The sequence below is a fragment of the Euprymna scolopes genome, chromosome 19 (genome assembly GCF_053919585.1).
Source record: "Euprymna scolopes isolate OS-2025 chromosome 19, ASM5391958v1, whole genome shotgun sequence".
Classification (NCBI taxonomy): domain Eukaryota; kingdom Metazoa; phylum Mollusca; class Cephalopoda; order Sepiida; family Sepiolidae; genus Euprymna; species Euprymna scolopes.
In genome coordinates, this window is record NC_136500.1 from 139,412,222 (window position 1) to 139,437,308 (window position 25,087).

General features: G+C 34.1%; 1 protein-coding gene across 4 annotated transcripts in view; it reads left to right on the forward strand.

Annotated features, from left to right (window-relative positions):
• The window catches only part of LOC145239997 (E3 ubiquitin-protein ligase SIAH1A-like), a 179,544-nt gene extending 154,771 nt beyond the window's left edge, over positions 1–24,773 (forward strand). For all 4 annotated transcript variants that reach the window (XM_080103583.1, XM_080103580.1, XM_080103582.1 and 1 more), the window contains 5 exons: positions 5,936–6,094; positions 9,660–9,792; positions 14,121–14,227; positions 16,078–16,270; positions 23,628–24,773. In XM_080103583.1, the coding sequence (XP_079959709.1) occupies positions 5,936–6,094; positions 9,660–9,792; positions 14,121–14,227; positions 16,078–16,270; positions 23,628–23,805 (770 nt within the window). In that variant the 3' untranslated portion in view covers positions 23,806–24,773. The remainder of the gene's footprint in view (positions 1–5,935; positions 6,095–9,659; positions 9,793–14,120; positions 14,228–16,077; positions 16,271–23,627) is intronic.
• Positions 24,774–25,087: the final 314 nt, after the last annotated feature.

Below are 25,087 nucleotides of genomic sequence, written 5' to 3' on the forward strand. Positions count from 1 at the left end.
TATAAAGATTTCGTTACTATGTTTTGGACATCAAACACCCTACATACCATTCAGTGTGTATGTGTGATTGAATCTATCAAGGCTCAGGCCACTCAAGGATAACTGTTAATGAGTTTGCCGGTCGGATGATGAACAACACTATGAGAGGATTTGAAACGATGGATTAAATAGTCAGAATTTGATTATTTAAGAATTTCTTGTCATTGGACTTGAAATTAACCATGTTGTAGTTAACTAGGAAGCAGCCCTGTGATATTTTACAGATGGGAAGTTCTTAGACAGGAACTTTGTTCATGAAAGTTCTACAGTCATATTTTGAATGTTTGATGAGGTACTTTTTATAATTTCCCCTTTCCCTTAAAATAAATTTTGTTTTAACATTTTCAGACCCGCTCCCCCATATATTTCTTGGCATTTTCACCAATAAAATAGTGAGGAGGAGGAGGGGGTGCAGCTTACTGTTTTTTTTTTTTTTTTTACTGTACATTTCACTAATATGGAAAAGGTTCTATTATTCAGGGATTTATTTCCATTGAATAAAGTTCTTCAGAAAAATAAAAAACTAGTTGAGATATGGTGAAGTAAGCTACGTTTACATAAATAGAAAAAAAGGGTTCTTGGCCTTCGGACTAGGATCAAAATGTAGTATGACTTTTTATAAAATTCTATGTTTACTAATTTATGTTATTGTTTATTAAAAAAAAAACACACACACACGCGATATGATTTGGGAATCTTAGGTAGGACGATCCCCGGTGTGCTTGCGGTATTGTGGTGAATGAAAACTTTAGCTAGGATCAAGCGTAGACAAACCAAGGTACAGTGACGAGGATGACTATAGACACTCCTCCCCAATTTTTGACCTTGTGCCTAATTTTTTTTTTTTTATTTCTATTGTCAACTTTTCAGAGTAAATAAAAAATATATAACTCATAGTGTAGTATCTGTTCTGGTGCTGCACTTTTTCACTTCATTTGTTTGGATCACGGTTAGTGGAGGAGAAATCCTTCATGGCTGATACATTTTTATTTTTGTTACTAATCAGAGTGCCCCTTTTTGGGAGCTAATTCCCCCCCCTCCGCCCCTTAAAAACCGACCTTGTATCTAACTTTGCCCTCGTGGGAAGGCATATAAACAAAACAAAAAATGTGTACATCGTAGTGTTTATAGTCTTGTCGATTGTATCATGGAATGGAGGAGTGAGGGGGAGTATGATTGGTGTACATGTTTTCTTTTTCTCTCTCTATCTTTCTCTCTCTTTCTCTCTCTGTATCTTTTTGTTTTTCCTTTATTTTCTGTACAAATATTGTGAAAAATGTCTTTGTTACTTAAATCTGTACAGATAATAACACCTTGATTTCCTTTGTCACCTACAAAGTTTTCGTTTACTTTCAACTTTATTTTTGTACAAAGATAATCATTATTGATCTTTTCTTGTTTAAATTTATCTTTGCAACATAATTGTAAAATCAAATTTGTTTAATGCTATATTAAAATGATCCTGTAATTAAAAAAAAGTGTTTGATTTTTTAAATAGGGCAATTAAAACTTTTTGTTGCGGAAGAAAAAAAAAAAAAATTTTTTTTTATAGCTCTGCACCCTATGCTATTTCACTCAAAAAGAAAAATGCGATCCCCCCCTTTTTTTTTTTAATTTATTTTTTCTTATGCGATTACATGTAAACAGCCTAAAAAAAAACTTGGTGATAAAAATAAAAACAACAAAAATCAGTTTTGCATATAAATTTGATTTAAAATGATCACCACTTTCGAACTAGACAGTATTTTAAGAAAATGCAACCAATTTTGTTTTTACGTCTTATTCATGTTAATGTTTCTGATCAAACTTTCGTATAAAATGTCATTGTTAAGTCATAAGATACACTTCCTTCTTACTATTAACCCTAAGTCCAAGTGGTAATGCAAAAAAATAGTGATTAAGTGTAGTTTTCCGATTTTGCCCATCGGACTAGGGTTAGTAATGAAGCGCTGTGCTCTTATGCAACATTTGCTTTTTCATAATTAACAATTAAAAAAAATAAATTAGACTCAAGAGTCAATGCTACATCTGGGAATAGGACTCCTGAATCTGTTAGATTGTAAATAAGCAATCTTTGAATAAATGCGTTTATTTTATTTATGTAACATAACGCATGTTAGAATATCAGCAACAGTCGTAGGATAGCTGGTTAGCAAAAATATTAGCAGCAGCAGCTGTTTTAGCGATATGCAAATTAAGCTAGTGTGGATGCACTGATGTCACAAGGAGAGAAAAAGAAAAAAGGACAGCACATGATCTGCTGAGGAAGATGGACTTGTGAAGTCTAGGGTGAGAAAATGCTAACTAGGACTGGCATGAAGTGGCGGGGAAAGAGACTTCTAAAAAAGCACACGGCAAAAGCGCTGTCAAACAAATGTGCGTGCGAAAAGACTGTCAAAAGAGAATGAAACGCATTATTTTGGAAGAAACACGAATAAATGCGTTTTCATTTGCACTTAAAAAATGCTGGGTCATATTTTTTTAATGTTTTTCCTTGTTTGTTTATTCCTGCAACAGTACCAGACAATGTGCGAGTCCGAGTGGTTGAAATGTAATGACACGGAGTGTAACGGCCATGTTATAGTGGTAAAAAATTTAGTTACCTGCCCTAACAGATAGAATGAACCGGAAATGGGCGATTATTTTACTTCAAATTTATATTCGAAACTTTAACCCTTCCTTCTAAATTCTAGAGTATTTTTTTTAAAGTGTGTTTACACATAATCGCCTTAAAAAAAAAAAAAAAAAAAAAGTAGAATCACATTTTTGGGGGGGAGCTGTGGGGTACGTTTAAATGTAGATACTTCTTTTTTTTTTAATTTGACAAACTTCTAAATGTTTTCTCTTTATATATTGTATCCAAGATTTTCACAAACTCATTCTAGGATTTACATCTAAATTCTTCACTTTTGCCAAAACTGGAAAAAAATTTACAATAAAACGGAATATTGTGACCAAATAACAACCAAGCAGCAGAAAATAAAAATACAAAATAAACTTTTGTAGTCGTTTAAATCTTAATACTAAACTGTGCTCTCTAAGAGGCGTCATATAGATATTTAGCAAATAGGTGCAAAAAGAAATTTAAAAAATGCAATCTATAAATATAAAAGCGAAAATGTATGTATGTGTGTTCGCTTTTTCTGTATGTCTACAAAAGGCTTTTTTCAGAGAAGCGGTCAGTCGGTTCACAACTTTTTATATCACATATAAATTGTAATATCTCAGAGTTAACAACGAAGCTCGCCTGTCTATTTAATTTGCTCGACTTCGGGAAGATAAATATTCAAGATTTGTCGCTCGCTGTATGTGGGTTAGTCTTTTTCCTATAACATCTTGGGAAAATAAAAATAAAAAAAAGCGTTCCCGCAGTAAATGAAATACTATCCCGCAGTCAAACTTGACCTCATTAAGTCATTAAAACGTGCACCTGCCAAATCCAAGTAATTAAATAAATTCAAACGTGTTTCCATTGGCATCTCGCGGTGGCCCAATGGTTAAAACCGTCGCACTCTCTTTTTTTTTTTTCACACTTTAATTTACAACTTTGCCTCAACGGTTCGGGTTCAATCCTCATACTTACCTACCAAAACATTTCTTTTTTTTATTTTACCCCCATTGAGTTTTCACACACACCTCCAAACACCCGGGCAACGCCGGGTACCCCTCGCTAGTCAACAATAAAGCAAAGGAAATTTTTAACATATTATCATAATACCATGAAGGTTCAGTTGGCATTATTTACGGCCATCTCACTTGGTAAATTATGGACTAATTAGCATATTTCAGTTTCATTTTAACGGTTTTAAGTAGAAACATCATAAAAAAACAGCAAAACAGCTAAAAAAAAAAATGGTAAGTAAGGCTTTATCATCATAGGAAGTATTATTCTGATGGGCATTATCATTTGCCATTATAACATCATGAAAAATCCAAGATGGCGACCAGAAAATCCAAAATGCCAATATGACATAATTCAAAGAAATTAACAAAATATGGCTTGTAGCATATCAATTTAAAGGAAATTTTGTAGAGATCAGAATTATGTTTTCAAGTTCATTAAACTAATTAGGATTATTAAATTTCTAGTTACCATGACAATTATCAGGTGAGTTTCTACCCCTATTTTGTATAATTTTTTATTTTTAAATCATTGACGAGACTACAAGAGATATTGCAGCCATTTTTCCTTGTTCACATGTAACACTCGACACTTGTTTTTTAAACAGAATAAACATTTACGACATCAAAAATTTATTGGGGTAGGGAGAAGAGTAACTTGCCTTTGGTAACATTTATGTTTTTTTACCACTTTTTCATACCTCTGTGGATTGTAAAACAAACCCAATAAAAGTTATTCTTTTACTTAACTGGATAAGTGATTTGTGTGTTTTAAATCATTTAAAAGCGTGGTCATTGTCGGTTATTTTTTTTCAAATAATTTATTTTTTTAAAAATATTCTTTTCCTTTCCATAATTAAAAACTTGCGTTTTCTTGACAAAAATAAAATCAATACTTTATGTTCGTAAGTTATTTGACAAACACTTGTTTACAGATTTTTGTGCACGTCACGACGCTCAAAAATTCTCATATTTATATGCGTTGATCACTATTTCTATGGACTCGTGCATAAGAAGTTTTTATCCAATTCTTTTCAAATTTTAGGACAAAAGAAATTAATATATTCACTATTAAATAGCGTTTGAACACAATTTATATCTTTACTTATCTTTGTATTACAAAGCATTAACTTTGAGAGGTTTTATTTGTGACTTGAAAACCAAGAAGAACAACAACAAAAAAAAAAACAATGTTCATTGTCGGTTATTCTTTTTCAAAGAATTTTTTCAAAAATATTCTTTTCCTGTCCATAATTAAAAACTTATGTTTTCTTAATAACAAAAATCAATACTTTATGTTCGTAAATTATTTGACAAACACTTTGTTTACATATTTTTTGTGCACATCACGATGCACAACAATTCTCATATTTATATGCGTTAGTCACTATTTCTATCGACTCGTGCATAAGAGGTTTTTATCCAATTCTTTTCAAATTTTAAGACAAAAGAAATTAATATATTCACTATTAAACAGCAATTGAACACAGTTTATATCTTTACTTATCTTTGTACTACAAAGCGTCAACTTTGAGATATTCTAACTTTTGACTGGAAAGACATACATGTGTTCCTTGATTAGCTAAGAAAAAAAAAAAAAAATAGAAACGTTGTCAACAGGTACAATTTCCGCTTCGAGTATTTATGTGAACACACTCCGACCGCTTATATGCAAAAATTGATCTACCGCCAGCGGGCATACTATGCTGCCATGTTTCGTCATAATAGTCTGATTTAAATAGCGATTTCTTCAAATATAGAAATCACAATAAAAATATTAAAATACCATGGAGGTATGGAGAAATGTACTTATTACTGATTTAAAGACTGAGAGTGCCAAACTAAGTAGCAGTGAGTGTCTTGTCTAGTGCTGAACGTTATGGTTTCTGGTATTGCTAATCTAATATTTGCTAATGACTTTTCCTCTGAGGTGATGAGCCTACATCAAAAATCCATGGGTTAAGGAAAAAATCTGAACTGTATTCTTTCAATTCAAACAATAAGTTTCTGTTCTGAAAATTGATATTTTTCTGAATTAAATTTAAACAAAAAACAAACCTATAAATTCCATTTGCTCTATCAAGTATATTGAGCTATTTTCTTTTTCTTTTTTGCTGGGATTGTCTTATATAATATTATCTGGAAACCTTCTCAGTCTTACACAATTCCATCGAGTAATCAAGAAAGTATCTATGTATCTTTTAATTTTTTGTTTTGTTTTTTTTCCTTTGATAATTACAACCGTTTCTTGTTCTCTTTGCTTTGTGTTATGCAGCCTCTACAACTGGTAGCAATGATCTGGCCAGCTTGTTTGAGTGTCCAGTTTGTTTTGACTATGCCCTGCCCCCGATTATGCAATGTCAGAGTGGACATATTGTGTGCCACTCATGCAGACAAAAATTGTCCATGTGCCCTACATGTCGGGGACCGTTAGGTAAGTTAAATACACGTTCTATATGCCCATTTTCTTAATTGTATGTTTTTGAAATTGGATTTTTGATTTTCATAATGTAACAATTAAAAAAAGCTGTTTACGAAATTCCAGATACATTAAATGACATTGTTCTAATCTTTTTGTTATATTCACAATGTTTCACTGATGTAACCTTGTAGCTATTTCAAACGTATACCGTTGAACTTTGGAATCTTTATGTTGAATTCAAACACTTGTGCAGAATTTGAAAATGAACCCTTTAATTAATTCATACCTGTAGATTGTCCTCATTCCATCAGCTATGATGAGTTAGAAGTGTTAAATCATTGTTGATAAAGTGATAATACTCTGCGCATGTGTATTAAATAAAGAGCTCAGTTTGTATTCTGTAATAACACCCTAAAAATTCTTCCTTCAAACTCCTCAGCCTAACATTTGCAGGTAATATGAACCGGAACAAATACATTGAAGACATTGCGAAGACTGTTGCAAAGAAGACGGGTTCCCTCTATCGAGCTAGAAGACTACTCACACCTGAGAGTGTCCTATACTTCTACAAGGCCACCATTTGCCCCTGCATCTGAGCTGGTGTGTCTACCACTAGCCTCTCCCTGTTGGATATAGTTCAGAAAAGAGTTTTCAATCTAATATATCCCACTTTATCAACTAAGCTCCAAGCCCTGTCCCTTCGCCGCAATGTTGCATCTCTGTGCCTGTTTTACAAATATTTTAATGGAATATGTTCTGATGAACTCGTTTGTTTCCTCTTGACGTGCATATCCCTGACAAACTCACTTAGCAACAAAATCTCACCCCTTCATCATTGAGGTTTTTAAATGCCCGAAAGCTTTTTACTCTATTAAGAGTAAAAAGCTTACGAGCATGTTCTTTCCTCAAACAGTTAAACTTTGGAATTCCCTTCCCTGACTGTACTGATATGCCGAAGTTTAAATGTAAACCAACATTTTGTTAATCTTTCTTTGGTATGGTCCCAAATAGGTTCCCCTTACATCCAACTGGTGATATGCTTTGTTAGGGGTGAAAGTGAGTGAAAACAAAAAGAATACTGTAGTTCAATATAAAGGTTTTCTAGTTTTATATAAACATGAACCTGAAGAAAGTCGTAGATCGTATCTTCCAAAACATTGTGAATATAACAGTCTAGTAGAGTTTGACTAACCCAAATATTACAAATAAAAAAAAGTTACATTTTTATTTTTGTCTTTAATTAATTTTTTTATAGCATATAAATATATAAAATGGAGAGGTTATTTGTTTCAAGCATTGCCGATAAACAAATATGCAAGTTTTTAAGAAGGCTAAAAGCAATGCAGTATACTGGGATGGTGACGTGATGTATGAAAAAACAAAAAACAGATAACCGAAAGAAGCATTGAAGATTTGTATTCATTTTTATAGCATAAGTTTGGTTTTTCATTTTGAAAAAGAGAAATCTTTCTCAAAATTATCAAAGACATTTTACCATTCCAGTTGCATTTAGCAGCATATGTGAAAGGAATTGAAAAATAAACATATATAAAGTCGTGTATATTCCCTGCTGCAACCCTGTTCCCTCTGGAGTATATAATCTACTTGGATTAGATCTGCTGTCTACTCGCCGAAATGTAATAGTTGCTTCTGTTGCCTACAGATTATTGCCCTATTGCATGCTTAAATACCGCCCTCCTGTGAGGTGGCTGAACAAACTAAATTGTGACCATATACATTCACATTAGATCCTCTGCATAATCACATTTTAATCTTGTGTTATGTTGATTAATCCGACTATTATTCTCATCTTGAGTGTTATTAGCACAACATTTCGGTCGATATAACCTGCGACCTTCTTTGGGTGATGAAAACATGCTTATTTTCCTCTACTAAAGAAAGGAGGTTGGCTCTGCATTGCAAAAATTCGAACCATGGGTTTGAGGGTGGGTCCATAGATCAGAAAAAAGGTTCAATCTTCACGTGTGATGAAGATATTTTTTAAAGGCTTTTCTATGACTCAATTTTCAGGGTATCTATACTAATTGTTAATATTTGTGAAAAAATGTTTTACAAAATTTAAAAAAAAAATTTTTTTTTTTTAAACAATGGGGGGGGGGGGTTCTCCAAGGAAAAAGTTTTTTGTTTTTGTGAAGTTACCTCCCTTGACCTGGACATATAATAACACCCATGATGAGAATAATAGTCTGAGTAATCAGCATAACAAGCATTCAGAGTTGCAATCACATTGGTGTTTGCTCAGAGATGCACTGTGTTCTGCAGTCCTGAACGTACTGCCTCAGAATAGTGTGATGAACACTTATTTCTATCACATTTTTGAAGTTCTGTATGGCCTAACTATCGTGATGTTCCTAAGTTTTATGCATTTCTTAATTAGCTTAGAAGCCTCTGTCTATTGCTAATAGTTTTATGACCATAGCTTAATGAAGAAAAAAATATGGTTTGTAATTTAAATGCTGTTTTTGATTGTCTGTTTTTGTTCATATGTCATTTAACCATCTCGGATCCTGTATTACTATTAGCCTTTTTGAATATTTACATATATAAGCATTAACTACATTAAATATTAGGTTTGAATAGAATAAAAATCCTAAAGAAAACACTTGAGATAATGTTAAACGAAAAAGGCTGTTATTGTCCAGGGCTCTACAGACAAACTTATCTCTAGTTGACCTTTGACAACTAAATATTTTAATTTCTAGCCAAATCCATATGAGGTCCTGGATATGATCTAAAACTATATCCGATGGTGAGGCCCCAGCTTGCAGGCCTTAGGGAGTGTGGAGCCACCCTTTAATTGCCATTGCTCCCAGGTCCACTCTGACCCGGAGTGGTAGCACCTGTTAGGGTCCCAACTATGGGTTAAATAGAATACGACTTAAAAAACAAATATACTATATTAAAAAATCGTTCTTCAAAATTACCAGATTCGGTATTAAATAACCTGAAAAGGGTTGATATGCCGTAAAACAAAACAACCAACCAACCAACCAAATCCATATGATTTTTAGAATATGACATGTTTGTTCTCTCACGCACATCATAAAGATTTTTCTGTGTTTTTTATTTAACAGGTTTAATTCTAAATATACAACAAATTTTATGTTGATAAGATATAAACATTCTCATTTCTTCAGATATTTTTTTAAACAGCCTTCGTTAAAAAAAGAGTATATTGTCCTATTAAACTTTTATTGTTTAAATAATTTAACTTTGTTCATTTCGTAAAGAAAGTTGAAAAGATATTTTTTCACTTAGTTGTGAGCTTCGGAAGATTGTCAGTGAAAGAAATATAATTGCCAAAAGAGAAGCGTTTCATTATTTCTAGTCATTACTTTGAAAAATCACTCGCAAACGCGACTGTTTCACTCGCAATGTAGAGCCCTGTTGTATAGATTCTTTGTGTCTGTTTATCATTTCAAATAAGAAACAACAGATGATAAAAGTTGCACCAATGCAAGAACAGGTAATTATTTTTATAGTGTGCATATTTTCTTTGTCAAAAAATGTTAAAATGAACAGTTTTCTCTCCTCTACTTTCCTGTCCACCACTTAGGTAATATCCGGAATTTGGCCATGGAAAAGGTTGCCATGACAGTGCTTTTCCCCTGTAAATATTCAACTAATGGTTGTCCTGTTACATTGCTTCATACAGAGAAATCAGAACACGAAGAAACCTGTGAATGCAGGTAAGAATCTTGCCCCTTTATATGACTGAATATTTGCTGCACATTGTGTATATATGTCCTACGAAGATTAAAAAATTACTAAATTTATATTCTCAAACCATATATATATTTGTTTACTGTATTTTGGGGAAAGAGTTCCGACAAAGTGCTCGATTACAAAGAAAAACTTTTTCGATATAAGAGCTAAATATTTGTTTATTAATCATACAGAAGTTCAGAAAAACATTGGTACCGTTGGTTTCTAGCCCAACACAACAGGAAACCGTTAATGGTAACACGTAAATGATGTTCAGTTCTCGTCAGCCATCTTATATATATATGCTACTTCAGAGTCGCCTCAGAGAGGTTTTGGTAAAAGAACTATAATCATAAATTTTGTATAAATTTGTTTGCAACTTAAAAAAAGAATAATTTATAATGAATCCTTTGTGTATAGTTCTCAGCACGTGCATTACAACGCATCAAAAGTGTATGTGCTAGTGTATGGAGGGGGAACATTAGGTTATAGGATCTGTTCAGTTTTTTTATTTTTTTTATTTTATAGGCATGTCTGCATGTGTCGAAATATGGAAATCGAAAAGGTGCTCTTGGTTATTGTTGGATAGATGGCTAATAATTTTGTGAGTGCTTATTAAGTCGGGTGCTAGGTGGCAAGTTTTCAGTGTGTAATAAAAATTGGAAACATTTCTTGTCACTAATACTGTAATTCATACATGGCCAGACATGACTAGTCCTTTACATGGGGCCAGACACGACTAGTCCTTTACATGGGGCCAGACACGACTAGTCCTTTACATGGGGCCAGACACGACTAGTCCTTTACACGGCGCCAGACACGACTAGTCCTTTACACGGCGCCAGACACGACTAGTCCTTTACACGGCGCCAGACACGACTAGTCCTTTACACGGCGCCAGACACGACTAGTCATATCTATTTTTTTGTCTAAATAGCTTGTAATCTAAAAATTGGCAGCACTCCTTTTCACTGATACTGTAATACTCACCAACTCTTAACTTTGATGTGTTCTCTCAACTGGCAAACACTCAACTCGCTGTCCTCTTCAATTTGTCCTTCTTCATGCAACTCTTCCCCTAATATGCAAATTAATGCCACATACATTTAATTCACCTTTATAGTTTTAATAACACCATGGATTCAAACCCAGGGAATCAGCAACAGATGTTTAATGAATGAATATGCATTTGGTTGCATATCTCTGAGCGTTTTCCAGATGTTCAATATTCTGATTATGCAAATTCTAAGTGTGCCTACACCATAGTTGTTGGGTAGCAATTCACACCATTCATTTGGTATTGTTTGGCTTGCGGTCACTTTGTTGAATAGCAGGGGTATATATTTAAAGATGACGCGGAGTTCATCTTGGGGCAAATATATAACGGAACTCATGAAATACAGACATAACGATAGTGATGATGAGGGAGAGAATACATTTATATTACAGTTCTTTTAACTCGTATTAGAGGAGAGGGTGATGTGATGCACAGTTCTTAACACAGAGGAGGGGAGATACATAATCTTCGAAGGGTTACACAATGTTCATTATAAGATGATTTTTTTTTTTTTTGCAGAGGCATCATTACATTATCAAGGCCAAGAGGCCACTCAAGGATAAGTGTTAAAGAGTGTACATTAGAAATTGGAAAATATAGTAATATTAGTAATGAAAATTCGGTAAATTTGTTAACTTATATGTAACGGCTCATCAAGTACTTATTTACGTTAGACTTGAAGACAACCATGTTGTACTCAGCCGGAAAGCAGGAAAACAGAAGACAATTCCACAGGCGTGCAGTTCTAAGAAAGAAGCTTTGTTCATGGAATCTACGTTTAGGTTTAGGCACAGATAAAGAGTGGGAGGAATTATTGATAGTGTTTTCAGCTAGACGGGTGTTTCTTGTGAAAGTTTGGCGAGGGGGGAACCATAGACTCAGTCGACCACTTTCCATGAAAATATCGATACATCAGAGACAAACTCGCAACATCTCTTCTGTGAGATAGAGGTTACAGGGAAGAGAAAAGGACATACCTTTTCCGTTCATGAAAGATAACACAAGACAACAGTTACAAAACATAATGACGATTGCTTTATTCAAATGATCGGCCGGTCGAATGAACGTCAGGAATTCAAATTAAAGGAACAATTTTTTTCTGACCTCCCCTTGTTATAAACGTTTATTTCTATATGAAATAATTGATTGTTTTTTCTAATTTTTGCAAATTATTTGAGTGAGATATTACTCTTTCAGATTGTACCGGTATCGACCCAATCTGATCCAGCTAAGAAAAGTATTTGGCAGGCATACAAACGCACACATATTTTGCCTTTTTATATATATATATAGACTGGTGGGGTGGTATCTGGCGTTGCCTGGGTGTGTGGAGGTGTAGTAAGGAACCCCTGTGGGAGGGAATTAAAAAAGTGGTAGTAGCAAAAAAAAAGTGGTAGGCAGTTTAGGTGAAGAGAGGTGTTAAAAAAAAAAAAAGTGGTAGATAGATAGCTAGGCAAGCAGAAACCTGTCATGTGAAGGAGGAAAAAGAACCCAAAAAAACGTAATGTCTTAGCCGATGTCTCCATCACGCGACCGGAAGTTAAGAGCGTTGAAATTAAGTGAAGTCAGTCCACAGTGACAATGATTTGCTAAAATATATGCGAAAAAAGCGACCCCTCCTTGTACAAAACTGCCCAGTTGAAGGTGAAGGAATGAATGTTTTTGGCCAATTTTTTTTTGACATTTGTCATCCAAAGAATCAAGCTTGAAAACAATACCAATCTCGAGGATCCATCGCATGTGTCGAAAGTTTTTGTGAGACGCACACACACACATTTTGTTTTTTATATATTAGACTAGCGGGGGGTACACGGCATTGCCCGGGTGTTTGGAGGTTTGTGGGGGGGGGGGGCTAAAGAATAAGCAAAGTAATAACCCTGGTTTAACTTCTTAAAAAATGGGAAAAACCAAAACCAAAAAAAAAACAGCAAACGAACGTAAAACTCCTTTAAAAAAAAAATCGGATAAACAAAAACCAATAAAAATGAAAAAGAAAAATGAACGTGTTTGGAAAAACAAAAAAACAGTGAAAAGTGAAAAAAAAATAAGATAACGACGCTGCCACTTAATCATCGTGCTATGGATACGTGGGCGAATATAGGTCGGTTTTTATAATATTTAAACGAATTCAAGGTACAACGTCTTTTGCGCGTGTTGACGCATGCGTAGAAGCCATCTTGTGATGAAGGACACGTGGCGATCTAAAAATCTGGAAAAAATAGCGTTTAAAAGTCGGGCAAATTAAATACACACGCGACCCCTGTTGTTAAGTCGTACATATTATCATCTCGACAGCATATAAAAAGTTTTAAGAAGGAGCGAGCCTACCGAGAAGCTCGGCGAAAAAAGCTTTTTGCGGACATACACCAAAAGCGAGCATACATACATACACACACACATTTTGCCTTTTATATATTAGACTAGTGGGGGTACCCGGCGTTGCCCGGGTGTTTGTAGGTGTATGTATGGGGGGTGGGGGGAGGGTGTAAGTAATAACCCTGTTTAAATATTATAAAAAAAGACAATGTTAAAAAAATCGGAAAAAAAAAAAACAGCGAAAAGCAGAAAAAAAATTGGCATAAATAACCCTGTCGGATCGAAGCTGCAGCCTTAAGATAACAACGCTGTGTGTGTGGGGGGGGTAAACTAAAGAATAATCGAAGTAATAACCCTGTTTAAATTAAAAGAAAAAAAAATCGTTGCTCGGGTGTTTAGAGGTGTAAAAGAAAAAAAAAAAAGTTTTGGTTGAGAGGTAGGCTTGAACCCGAAACCTCGAGGCTAAGGTGGGAAAAAAAAAATCCGACATGTTACACCAAACAAACAGACAAACAATTAAGGAGTGACAAAATGAAACGTTTAAAAAACCAGCAAGTTAAACTAACAACGTTTTCTAGGTCAAACATGACGTCATCGTCGCAGTAGTCGTAGAAAAGGGGAAAATGAAGGAACGATTTTTTGCTACCCCCTCCCTGTACAAAACTGGTTGTTTTAGGGTGAAGGAATTAATGTTTTTGGCTAATTTTTCGATGTTTGTCGGGTTTCAAAATGATACCAATCTCGTGAAAATTCGTCGCTTCTGTCGTAAGTTTTTGCAAGACATACAAACACAAATACATACATTTTCACTTTTATATATATAGATTATAAAAAAAACACTATTTTAAATCAAACTTTGGAAATTTTTATTTCTTATTTTTCAAAATAATAATCTTTAGGTTGACTTAATTTTTTGTTAAACTTTTTTCTGATTGCTAGGCCTTACTGCTGTCCTTGCCCTGGTGCATCGTGCAAATGGCAAGGTTCATTAGAACAAGTTATGTCTCATTTGGTGCAGTCTCATAAAAGTATAACAACATTACAAGGTAAGTATACTCTTTCTGCTTTTACTATTTTTTTTACAATCGAAATTCTTGTTAGGACTTGCTCGTCATTTACCCGATTAACAAGAACAAAATCCTTTCAAATTTGATAAACTTCATGGCTGAAAAGTGCAACTGAAGAGCATTCAACACTTTATATATCTAAAATAAAGCTATGTGTGATCTCTGCATAATAATAGAATCTCCTAGAGGCTAATCACATTCAAACCTAAGAGACATTCCTCCTGTTAACAAGGTCCTGGATATGACCTAAAACTATATCTGATGGTGAGGCCCCACCTTGCGGGCCTTGGGGAGTGTGGAGCCACCTTTTAATTGCCATTGCTCCCAGGTCCACTCTGACCCGGAGTGGTAGTACCTGTTAGGGTCCCAACTATGGGTTAAATAGAATCTGACTTAAAAAGAAATATACTCCATTAAAAATCGTTCCTCAAAATAACTAGATTCGGCATTAAATAACCTGAAAAAGGTTGATATACCGTAAAACAAAAACAACCAACCAACCAATCCTGTTAACAAAGAGAAAGCCTCTTTTCCACTTTCTGACTTTATTTCTGTACTTAACTACGTTCTCAATGACATTATCCTCCCTTTTTTTTTCTCTCCTATTTTTACTTATTTCTCTAATAAATACAAACATTGGTTGTGAGTTTCTGCATTGTATATGTCAAATGCGGAACTGACTAGCCCACCTCGTGTTTGGATTGAAATAAATTTGACATTGGGTTAAGTTTGTGTCGTATTTTTCGTCTAACCATTTCGTGTATATATAATCCATGGACAGAATATTTTGCTGTATCACACATTCTTCAATGCTACTAGACTAGCAGTCATCCCAAGCTAGGAATTGAATCTACAACCATCTAGTTGATAGCCTACAGTTTTCTCTCTAAGCCACTAGATTAGCACTTGTAAATCATATTCCTAATATCTCTTTGTAAACGTGGACCACTTTTAAAGTGCTCCATTTGTTTATATCCAAACAAATATTATTATTATTGTTTCTGATTATACTTCTGTAGAAATATGTATTTTTCAATTCTATTTTGCCTCTTATTTATACCATTTTTTTGTTTTAAATTTATGAAGCTCTATGTAATTACAGAGCATATAACAAATAAATGACAAAAGTTTGTATTCCAAATTTCATTATGTTGACCATCTTACAATTTATTCCTTTAAGTATGTTGACATGCACAATTCTTGACGGCATCTATTTCGTAGCGCAAAATCATTCGGCATGATTACGAAATCTGAAAATTGGGAGAAAAGAAGCAATTACCTTTTATTTTTTGTTTTATGTTAATGGTGTAATAAAAGAAATTCTGAATTAAATTATGTAGAATTACAACAAAATCTATTGTTTGACAAACAAGTACTAATTAAGTTTTTTTTTTTCCTTTAATCCATGAATTTTCAATGAGTGGCTCATCTCATCGGAGGAAATGTTATTAGCAAAATAGATGAGAGTAATTGTGAAGGCGAAAACTTTAATAATTATTTGTACTCTTTTGTCAAACAACAAATTTTGTAATTCTACATAATTTAACTCAGAATTTCCATGTATATAATGTATGTGTGTGTATATATATATATATATATATATATATATATATATATATATATACACACACACAAAGTAAAACCCTGGGATATGGTATATTTGGATTACGGTGTGGAATGTTTTTCTGGCCCCTGGTTACGGTATTTTCCCTACCTTATGATGTTATTTATAATGTTATTTGATTATATACATGTGTATTGTATACTATACTGTATTTTGTTATTAATTTTTAATGCCTATTTCAACATTTTTTTTTTATCTTCCTCAGGAGAAGATATTGTCTTCTTAGCGACAGATATAAATCTTCCTGGAGCCGTAGACTGGGTGATGATGCAATCGTGCTTTGGACAAAATTTTATGCTGGTGCTAGAAAAACAGGAGAAAATCGATGGACTTCAAATGTTCTATGCAATTGTGCAATTAATTGGCACGAGAAAGCAGGCAGAGAATTTTGCCTACAGGTCAGTTTTGGAGGTCCTCTTTTTTTTTCTTTTTCTTTTTTTTTTTTTTTCTTTTTTTTCTTTTTTTTTTCTTTTTTTTTCTTTTTTTCTTTTTCTTTTTTTTTTTTTCTTTTTTTTCTTTTTCTTTTTTTTCTTTTTCTTTTTTTTCTTTTTCTTTTTTTCTTTTTCTTTTTTTTCTTTTTCTTTTTTTTTTTTTTTTAATGCATATTGACAAAAATGTTTTTTCTTTTTTTTAAATTCAAATTTGAAATTGTTACTTAATTCTATTTCATATGATCTCTTACAGAACATCACCTAATCGAAAAAAAAACAAAAAAACAAACAAAATATTCACCTTCTGTCAAACTACTTCCCTACCTCTCTAATTGATAAAATAAAAAGTAAAACCCCTTAAACTTTTGGGCCATGTTTTTTTTTTTACACGGTGGTCACCACTCATCCAGGCCCAGAAACCACTCAGGGATAAGGGTTATTGCAAGTACATTAGGTTAGTGTGGAGATTTGATGAAGTGTTTACTTAAGGGGGCGGTTCATTAGGAATTTGTTAACGTTGGACTTGAAGACATCCAAGTTTTAGTCAGGTTGGAAGCAGGCATACGGAACAGAGTTCCAAAACGATCAACTATTTGCCTCTTATGCTTTGAGGGTATATTAGAAGGCAAAAGAGGCAGAGGAAAGCCAAGGAGAAAGTGGAGAGAAAATGTTTTTGATTGGACATCTCTCAACAGTTGGGTGTCCATCAACCAACTTGCCCTGGATCAGAAGGAATGCCAAAAAATAAGTCCCATGGGTTCGCAATCCGTACCTGAAGCGGAAGATGAACTCATGATGTATAACAGTTTAAGTTTCAAAGATTTTTTGAAGGAAATTAAGTCAACTATATTTTTAAATAGATACAATAACATTCTGACTTGGCATATATTTCTACATATAAGACAACCTGTAAAGTTAAAACAAATCCTTAAAAACAATTATTTCATAAAATACCGAGTGTTGCAATCTCCAGCCTAGGCTAAACAAACATGGTTTCATGATTTAGCAGTTTTATACAACTGATATATGATAAATTTATTAAAATTTGTTCCAATTTTGTACCTTGTCTTATCTGACGGTTGCCTTATATGCCGAAACATATGATATGTTTGAGAATAAGATGTGTTGAAAGCTAAATAAATTTTTAAAAATATATTTTCATTGTGGAAACTGATAAGTATTAAATAAAATCAAGACTTTAGATGTCTCGTAAAAGATATGATCCTCATACATATTTTTATTTATAGTGTTGGGATAATTAATCGGAATTGGTAAAATGGGAAATTTTTAGGGGCATCAGAATTAAGAAAAATTTTAGCGATTTTTAGATTCTAAAAACTATTCATTTTTTTTTTTTTTTTTTTTTTCTTACTAAAAGATGGAGAGAAAATGTTTTTGATTGGATATTTCAGAACAGTTGGCATCCATCAACCAGCTTGCTCTGGATCGGAATGGATGCCAAAAAATCAGTCTCGTGGGTTTGCAATCCGTACCAAGCGGAAGATGTGACGTATGATGGATCTCTTATCCTGATTCTGCATTATTACCTTTGTTCACTTGATTCAAGGGCAGTAACTCTACCCACCTTTACAATCTCTTTTGCATTATCTTTTATTGATTTGAAGAGACTTAAAATAATTCGTCTGTCAACATATTTTTTGTTTGTTTTTGTCATAAGAGAGGGATCTACGTTTTCAGTGGCGTCCGTTAGTCTAGACTATTGTCAGATAACCGTCCATTAGTTTTTCCTGAAATTTTGCCACAAATTGTATTTCATTAAATAGATGTACACAGTAAAAAATTTTTTTTTTACAAAAATTCCCATTGCACCCCCAGGGGCTCAAAAGAGGTTAAAAATGCCCCAAAATGGCAAAAAATTACACATTTTGCACCATAACTTGTGATCCATCTACTAAATTTTTTGAAACTTGGCTAAAATGTAGAACCTATTGTTGTTAATAGAAATCCAATATGGGTGACCTTGGCAAAATTTTGGTTCGCATCCCTGGGGATTTTCAGTGCTAAAACGCCTCTTTTTGTGGCTCTTTTTTCATATTTCTCAACAAAAACTTGATATGTCTGACTATATAGTAGTTTTTCACAGTGGTCAACTCAAATATACATGTGTTAAGGCCTGAAACTGTACTGTTATCCATTTACACTGGGATTCGGCGTCACCAGGGGCTCAAAAAAGATAAAAAAATGCCCCAAAATGACACGTTTTGCCCCATAACGTTTGATCCATCCATTAGATTTTTCTGAAACTTGGCCAAAATGTTGAGGCTATTGTTCTTAATATAAATTCAGGATGGGTGACCCTGGCAAAATTCTGGTTTGCATCCCTCTGGGACTTTTAGAGCTAAAAAAAAAAAAAAAAGCCTTTTTGGAGCTTTTTTTCATATTACTCAAGAACTTGATATGTATACCTATATAGTAGCTTTCCATGGTGCTGAATTCAAATATACATGTCTTAAGGCGTGAAACTGCATCGTTTGTCCATTTTCATTGTGATTCGGTGTTCCCAGGAGCTCAAAAGGGGTCACAAATGCCTCAAAATTGCAAAAAAATGACACTTTTTACCCCATAATTTTTGCTCCATCCATTAGAATTTTCTGAAACTTGGCGAAAATGTGAAGGCAACGTTGGCCTTCACATTTTTCACATTTCTTCACTATTTTTTTGGCGTCATCTCACATGCAACACAAGAGAAGGACCACACACGCGCGCCTTGTTTTCCATTAATTTTTATATGCTTTTTCAGTTCTTGTCCAACATTTCCTCCTATATATTAAAAAAAAAAAAATCCAGATGATGTACAAGACTTGTAACAGAACGAAAATATCATATTCCAAAAATAATGTAGATTGATCAAATAGTTTTTTTATTTATATAGAACATTTTTATACGATTTTAAGCGCTTAGTCATAAATTGTAGCCATTACAAGACTGATTTTGATTTTTTGAGTTTACATTGAGTTATCTCCCTTTGTTTTTAAAGATGACAAAGCAAAAATTTAATTTTCTTGATAAAATTAAAAAGTACTTGATCAATTACTTGATCAATTTATGTGATTTTTAGAATGTGACCTTTTCGTTCTGTTCTGGGTACATATGTCATACAGATTTTTCTTTTTGTTTTATATACGAGGGCATTCTGGACAAGAATTTTTATTTTTGTCACAATATGGGTGAAATCCTGAATCTTCTAAAATAACTATTAAGCTCATTAGTATAGAATAAATTATAAAGACAGTAAACAAGGCATGTTAGAAATGAGTTTCAGCATGCAGCACATGTTCCCATACAACAGAATAAACTATTGCATTAAAATGAAAAGCGTGAAGCACAAAGCAAAGATTTGCATATTCTCATGGTTTTATTTCTGTCAATGGATCTACTAAAACTGTCCATAGTTTGTCCAGAGAGCAAATGAGGATGAAATCCAGCTTTATTTCTGGACCACGTAATGATACAGAAGTTTCTAATGAAATCTTTTTTCTTCAAAGACAATGATTCTAGCCTAAAAACGAGTTTCTTTCTAAGAGAGATAACTCTTGTCCTAACATCCATTTTGTCTTGTGTCTTTTCTTAGGCGGTGTGAATTTTTAATAACTGAAATTGATTTATATTAGTAGGATTTTATTGGATTGGTCTTTTTAAACATCAGAAATAGCTCTGAACTGTTCTTTTCTGACAGAAAACAATCACTCAGCCGCTATATCTAATACGTTTGATTTAACAGCACTGTTTGATCAGACAAAGTGGGCAACAATTTTATTTTTTAACATTTTAAATTAAAAAAAAAAAATGTAAAGTTTTACAGTTTCTTGAAAAACTTTGTCATGAACTTTGTCACAGCATCTGCTTGACAAAGTGAAATTTACCCTCAAAATCTGATAGTTTGTCCACCAATATTCTTGGAGTCCTTGAATTATTTCCAAAAAGATTTTTTTTCCCCCCGAATTGTTAATAGAGCTTTGTGTCCTTATTTCCCCGAGAAAGGAGAGATTAGACCTAGTTATTCCCTCCTGTTTATCCGTTCGTTTGTTTGCACTTTTCTCAATAATTACTCTGAATTTTTTTTTTTTAATTTTGCGCAAACATTATTCATGGTAAAAGTAAATCTTTGCCAGAACAGATTTATTCACTCGTTGAGGGGGACCCCGCATGCTCAGCTTTTTTTTTTTTTTTTTTTTTTTTTTTTTTGTCTTTTGACTTGATTTTATTTATTTTTTCCTCCCTCTGTCGTGTTTGTTTTTCCTTGTTTCATGATACAAGTAGGAAGAGGTAGAAGATTTTCTCTTGCTAACATGTTTTTCTTATTTCTTTAAAATAAACCTCAAGCACTTTTTTTACACAAAAAGTTAAATTTAATGAACCTAAAAGCAAAAATAAAGTTAAAACCTATCAATATGAAAAAACTAAAATATTGTAGATGAACACTTTTTGTGAAAAAGCATCATATTCTGCAGTTTTTATGAGTTCTTTGATTGTGGATGTCAGACTTTTAAGACCGATTCTAGTCCAATTTTCAGCAATCTCTACACCTCCAAGATAGGGGATCAATCAGAAGTTTGTAATTTTTTGTAGAAGTCAGGTGTCTTAATTTAAAAAAAAAAGATTTTTCTGTTTCCCCCAGCCAACGCCCCCTCCCCCTCTTGAGTAAAGGGTTTAGTCTATTTATTTTTAAACTAAATCAAGGGTTGGCTTTTGTTGAACCAATCCTTCATTTCTGGTTGAAGAAATAAACAAAACTTTTCAATATGATGTTAAAGTCTCAAACGTTTATATTTGTTAGATTGCAAAGAACAACAAAGTGTAGTATCTGTTCTGATGCTACGTTGAATATATTTTTCCAGATTAAAACAATTTTTATTTTTGTTCCAGTACAGAATGCCTATTTTTGAAGAGCTCGTCTTTTCAACCTTGTACCTAACTTTGTCCTCGCGGGAAGGCAAGTAAATAGGAATAAGGTTTCTGAATTTTTGAGATGAGGATTGATTTTTCATATTATTGGGATTGTCGCCTGCGCTGAGGATTGAACCTTCAACTCCAAAAGAGTAACATACACTTGAATTTTAGAAAATTCAGTTGTTAGTCACACTCTTCTGAAGTTGAAAATTTGACAAAGATTCCCCCGACGAAGGTTGGAGATAATGTTGACTGAAACATGAAAATAGTCCGAAGAATCAAAATAATAAATCCTTCTTAGATAAGAGAAAAATCCAGGTTGTCCTCGACGGTCGTATGTCTAAACAGTGTGATATAAATGCGGGAGTGCCTCAGGGGTCTATACTTGGACCTCTATTGTTCCTAATATTTATTAATGACCTCCCCGACAAAACTGCCTCTGAGATGGGTATATATGCTGATGACACTACACTCTATAACAGGCATGACAGGAAAACAAATGAACACATATCTAAAGAAATGGCAAAAACACTAGAGGATGACCTCCAATCTGTAGTGGAATGGGGACAAAAATGGATGGTCACATTCAATGCTGCCAAGACTAAACTGGTTTCCTTCAATAATTACAAGAAACCTTCTCTGCCACCTATAACAATGGCCGACGACTCCCTGTATGAGAGTACATCTTTCAAACTCCTTGGCCTAACGTTCACAGGAAACATGAGTTGGAACAATTATATTGAAAACATTGCCATGGCCGCTGCGAAAAAGGTAGGCTCTCTCTACCGTGCTAGAAAACTACTGACACCTGAAAGTATCCTGTACCTCTATAAGGCCACCATTCGCCCATGTATGAAGTATTGTTGTCACATTTGGGCTGGTGCATCTGCTACTAGTCTCTCGCTCCTAGACAAGGTTCAAAAAAGAGTCGCCAATCTGATAGGCCCTGAACTGGCATCTAAGCTTCAGCCTCTGTCCCATCGACGAAACGTTGCATCCCTCTGCCTGTTCTACAAGTATTTTAATGGTGAATGCTCTGACGAACTGCAATCACTTGTGCCCCCACGACGTAGACACCCTAGACGGACCCGACAGGCAGCTAAATCCCACCCCCACACAGTAGAGATCCCTAGATGTAAAAGATCTTTCTACTCCAGTAGTTTCTTCCCCAGAACCGCTACACTCTGGAATTCTATTCTTCCTGCTTCCCCAACTGTACTGACTTGCAGAAGTTCAATATAAACCGACTTCTTTTTACTTTGGAAACAAATTTTGAAATTCTCCTGTTAGCATCGGGATGAATTTCCACCTTAAAAATAATCATCTTCACAAAAGGCAAGATTTTCACTAAATGATCGAATGCAAGAATTCTGAATTGAAAAATATCTGGGAAACCAATGTCAACAATAGAACCTTTGAATTTATACGATACAATATAGTGATGAAGACCAGGGTAACAAAACTTCTATACAAAGTCGATACAAAAATCTATTATATACACAAAGCAGTTGTCTGTGTATATGTGTGTCTGTATATCTAGATAAAAGGCAAAAACTACAAAACACCCTTATGTTGGTAATTTCTTGGTTGACCCTGGATGAAAAATATCTAGAAATTTAAAAAAAGTTATTCTCTGGGGGTCAGTTTTTCACTGTTATGTATTTGGAAATGAAATGCTGATTCATTATTGGAGGAATCTATTATATAAAGACGAGTTGTGTGTGTCATTTTCTCAACATTTCTGTCAATGTAATCTCCGATCTTCTCCAGGTGTATCTTGTCAAACTCGGGAATGTTTCTGTGTAACTTGAGAATTTAGATGGAAATTCGAACACAAGGACCCGTGGCGCACTGGTTAGAGTACTTGGCAAAAATCAATTGTAAATCAATTGTAAAAGTGATATTCTTCTGGCAGTTCAATTTTCAGTGTGGACAACCAAAAAATACAATTGCAAGACCTCTATCCAGCCAAGGTTGATGAAACAAGAGCATGCTATCCCCTGGTAAGTAGGAAAAAAAAAAAAAAAAAGCTTCTGTTCAAAATTTTGTGCAGATTCCTGAGTTCGACAGAAACCTTCCAGAGTTCTGCCAGATACACCTGATGAAGGTTGGAAGTTATGTTGTGACTGAAACGTGAAAATAAAACTCAAGATGGGAACAGTAGTCTGAAGAATCAAAATAATATAAACCGACTTCTTTTTACTTTGGAAACAAATTTTGAAATTCTCCTGTTAGCATCGGAATGAATTTCCACCTTAAAAAAAAAATCATCTTCACAAAAGACAAGGTCTTCACTCTAAATGATCGAATCGTTGTCGACAGGTGACAAAATTAAACCAAACTTTTTTTGAAAGTAATTTCTAACCATTTTCTTTTCTTTTTTTTTTTTTTTTTTTTCCTGATTTTCTTCTAGATTGGAGCTGAGCGGACATCGCCGCCGCTTAACCTGGGAAGCCACCCCTCGCAGCATTCATGACGGCGTACAGTCGGCCATCTTAAGCAGTGACTGTCTTGTGTTTGACACGAACATAGCTCAGCTTTTTGCTGACCATGGCAATCTCGGTATCAATGTGACCATTTCCTTGTGTTAGCCTCGGCCGGATCATTCTCTCCGAACTGGAGATGTCTAAACTTCATGATCCCCCTTGCCATGCAATCATGATTCCCCTAATCATCATCCTCATCCTCCTCATCATCCTGCTGCTGCCACACGCACGCACACCTTTATCATTACATCGGCATCATTACAAACTTTGTTAAATTCTGGAGACAACATTTTATGAGCCAAACTTTGTATAAAAGAACAGCCAGTGTACTTCGACTAAAGGGAGGCTGGAAATATTTTCATCTACAAATTTAAAGTCCTCCTCATCTTTAGATGAAATGATGGGAAATGTAAAAAGTGCAAGTAAATCTATTTTTCTTGTCGACGTCACTTATATTCCGCACTTTCAACGGATTGAAGTCCCCTTCCCCTCTTCATGCTTTTTTTTTTTTTTAATCCTTTCTTTTAGAGTTATCAAATTTTTTTTTTTTTTTTTTTAAACATTATACTTATTGTATTCCATGATGTCTCCAGACTTCTCCGGATGGTGCATACACACATATCCCCCCCCCACTTATTTTATTCATCTCTCTCTATCTATCTCTCTCTCTCTTTCCCTCCTTACAATGTTTTCAAGGAAGGTGAAGAAGAAACTGTATCTCAAGATGAGAGAATTCTGCTAATGTCGACAGAGAGAAATGGGGTGGGAGTGTGTTAAAAGTAAAAAAAAAAATCCTCTAGTCAAAGAAGGAATCAGCAGTTGAAATGGAAATCTAACCCTGATACGTCTCTCACGTGTCGTGCAAAAAAAAAAAAAAAAAGGGAAGAACAAAGACGTAAAACATTGCTTTCCTTTGGTTAATTTTATTATCCCATCTTACTGGTTAACCAGTACGTAAACTTTTTTATTTTTGCCAAACGAATGGAAAATCTCTGGAAAAAAAAAAAAAAAAAAAAAAATTGAATGGCAGAATGTTTTTGAAAATCACAAAGAAAAGGACACCACCACCATCATCATCATCATTATCATCATCATCATTCAGAACAATATTGCATGCGCATGTGTGTGTGTGTGTTCGCTTTTGCTGAAATAACTTAACACTTGTCAGTTCATGGCATGAAGTAATTTAACATTAATCATTCGAGGGTTTTGATTTTCATCGTTTGCCCTTTCAAAAAGTTCCTGCCTTCTCTGCTGCTGCTGATATACACGCAGCATTTGTATAATTTTTGCGATCTTAAAAAATTGTACTCTGACATTTGGGATGTAAAGCTGGCATAAAACAAATCAAGAAACCTACATTTCCAATCGGAAACTGTTTACTATG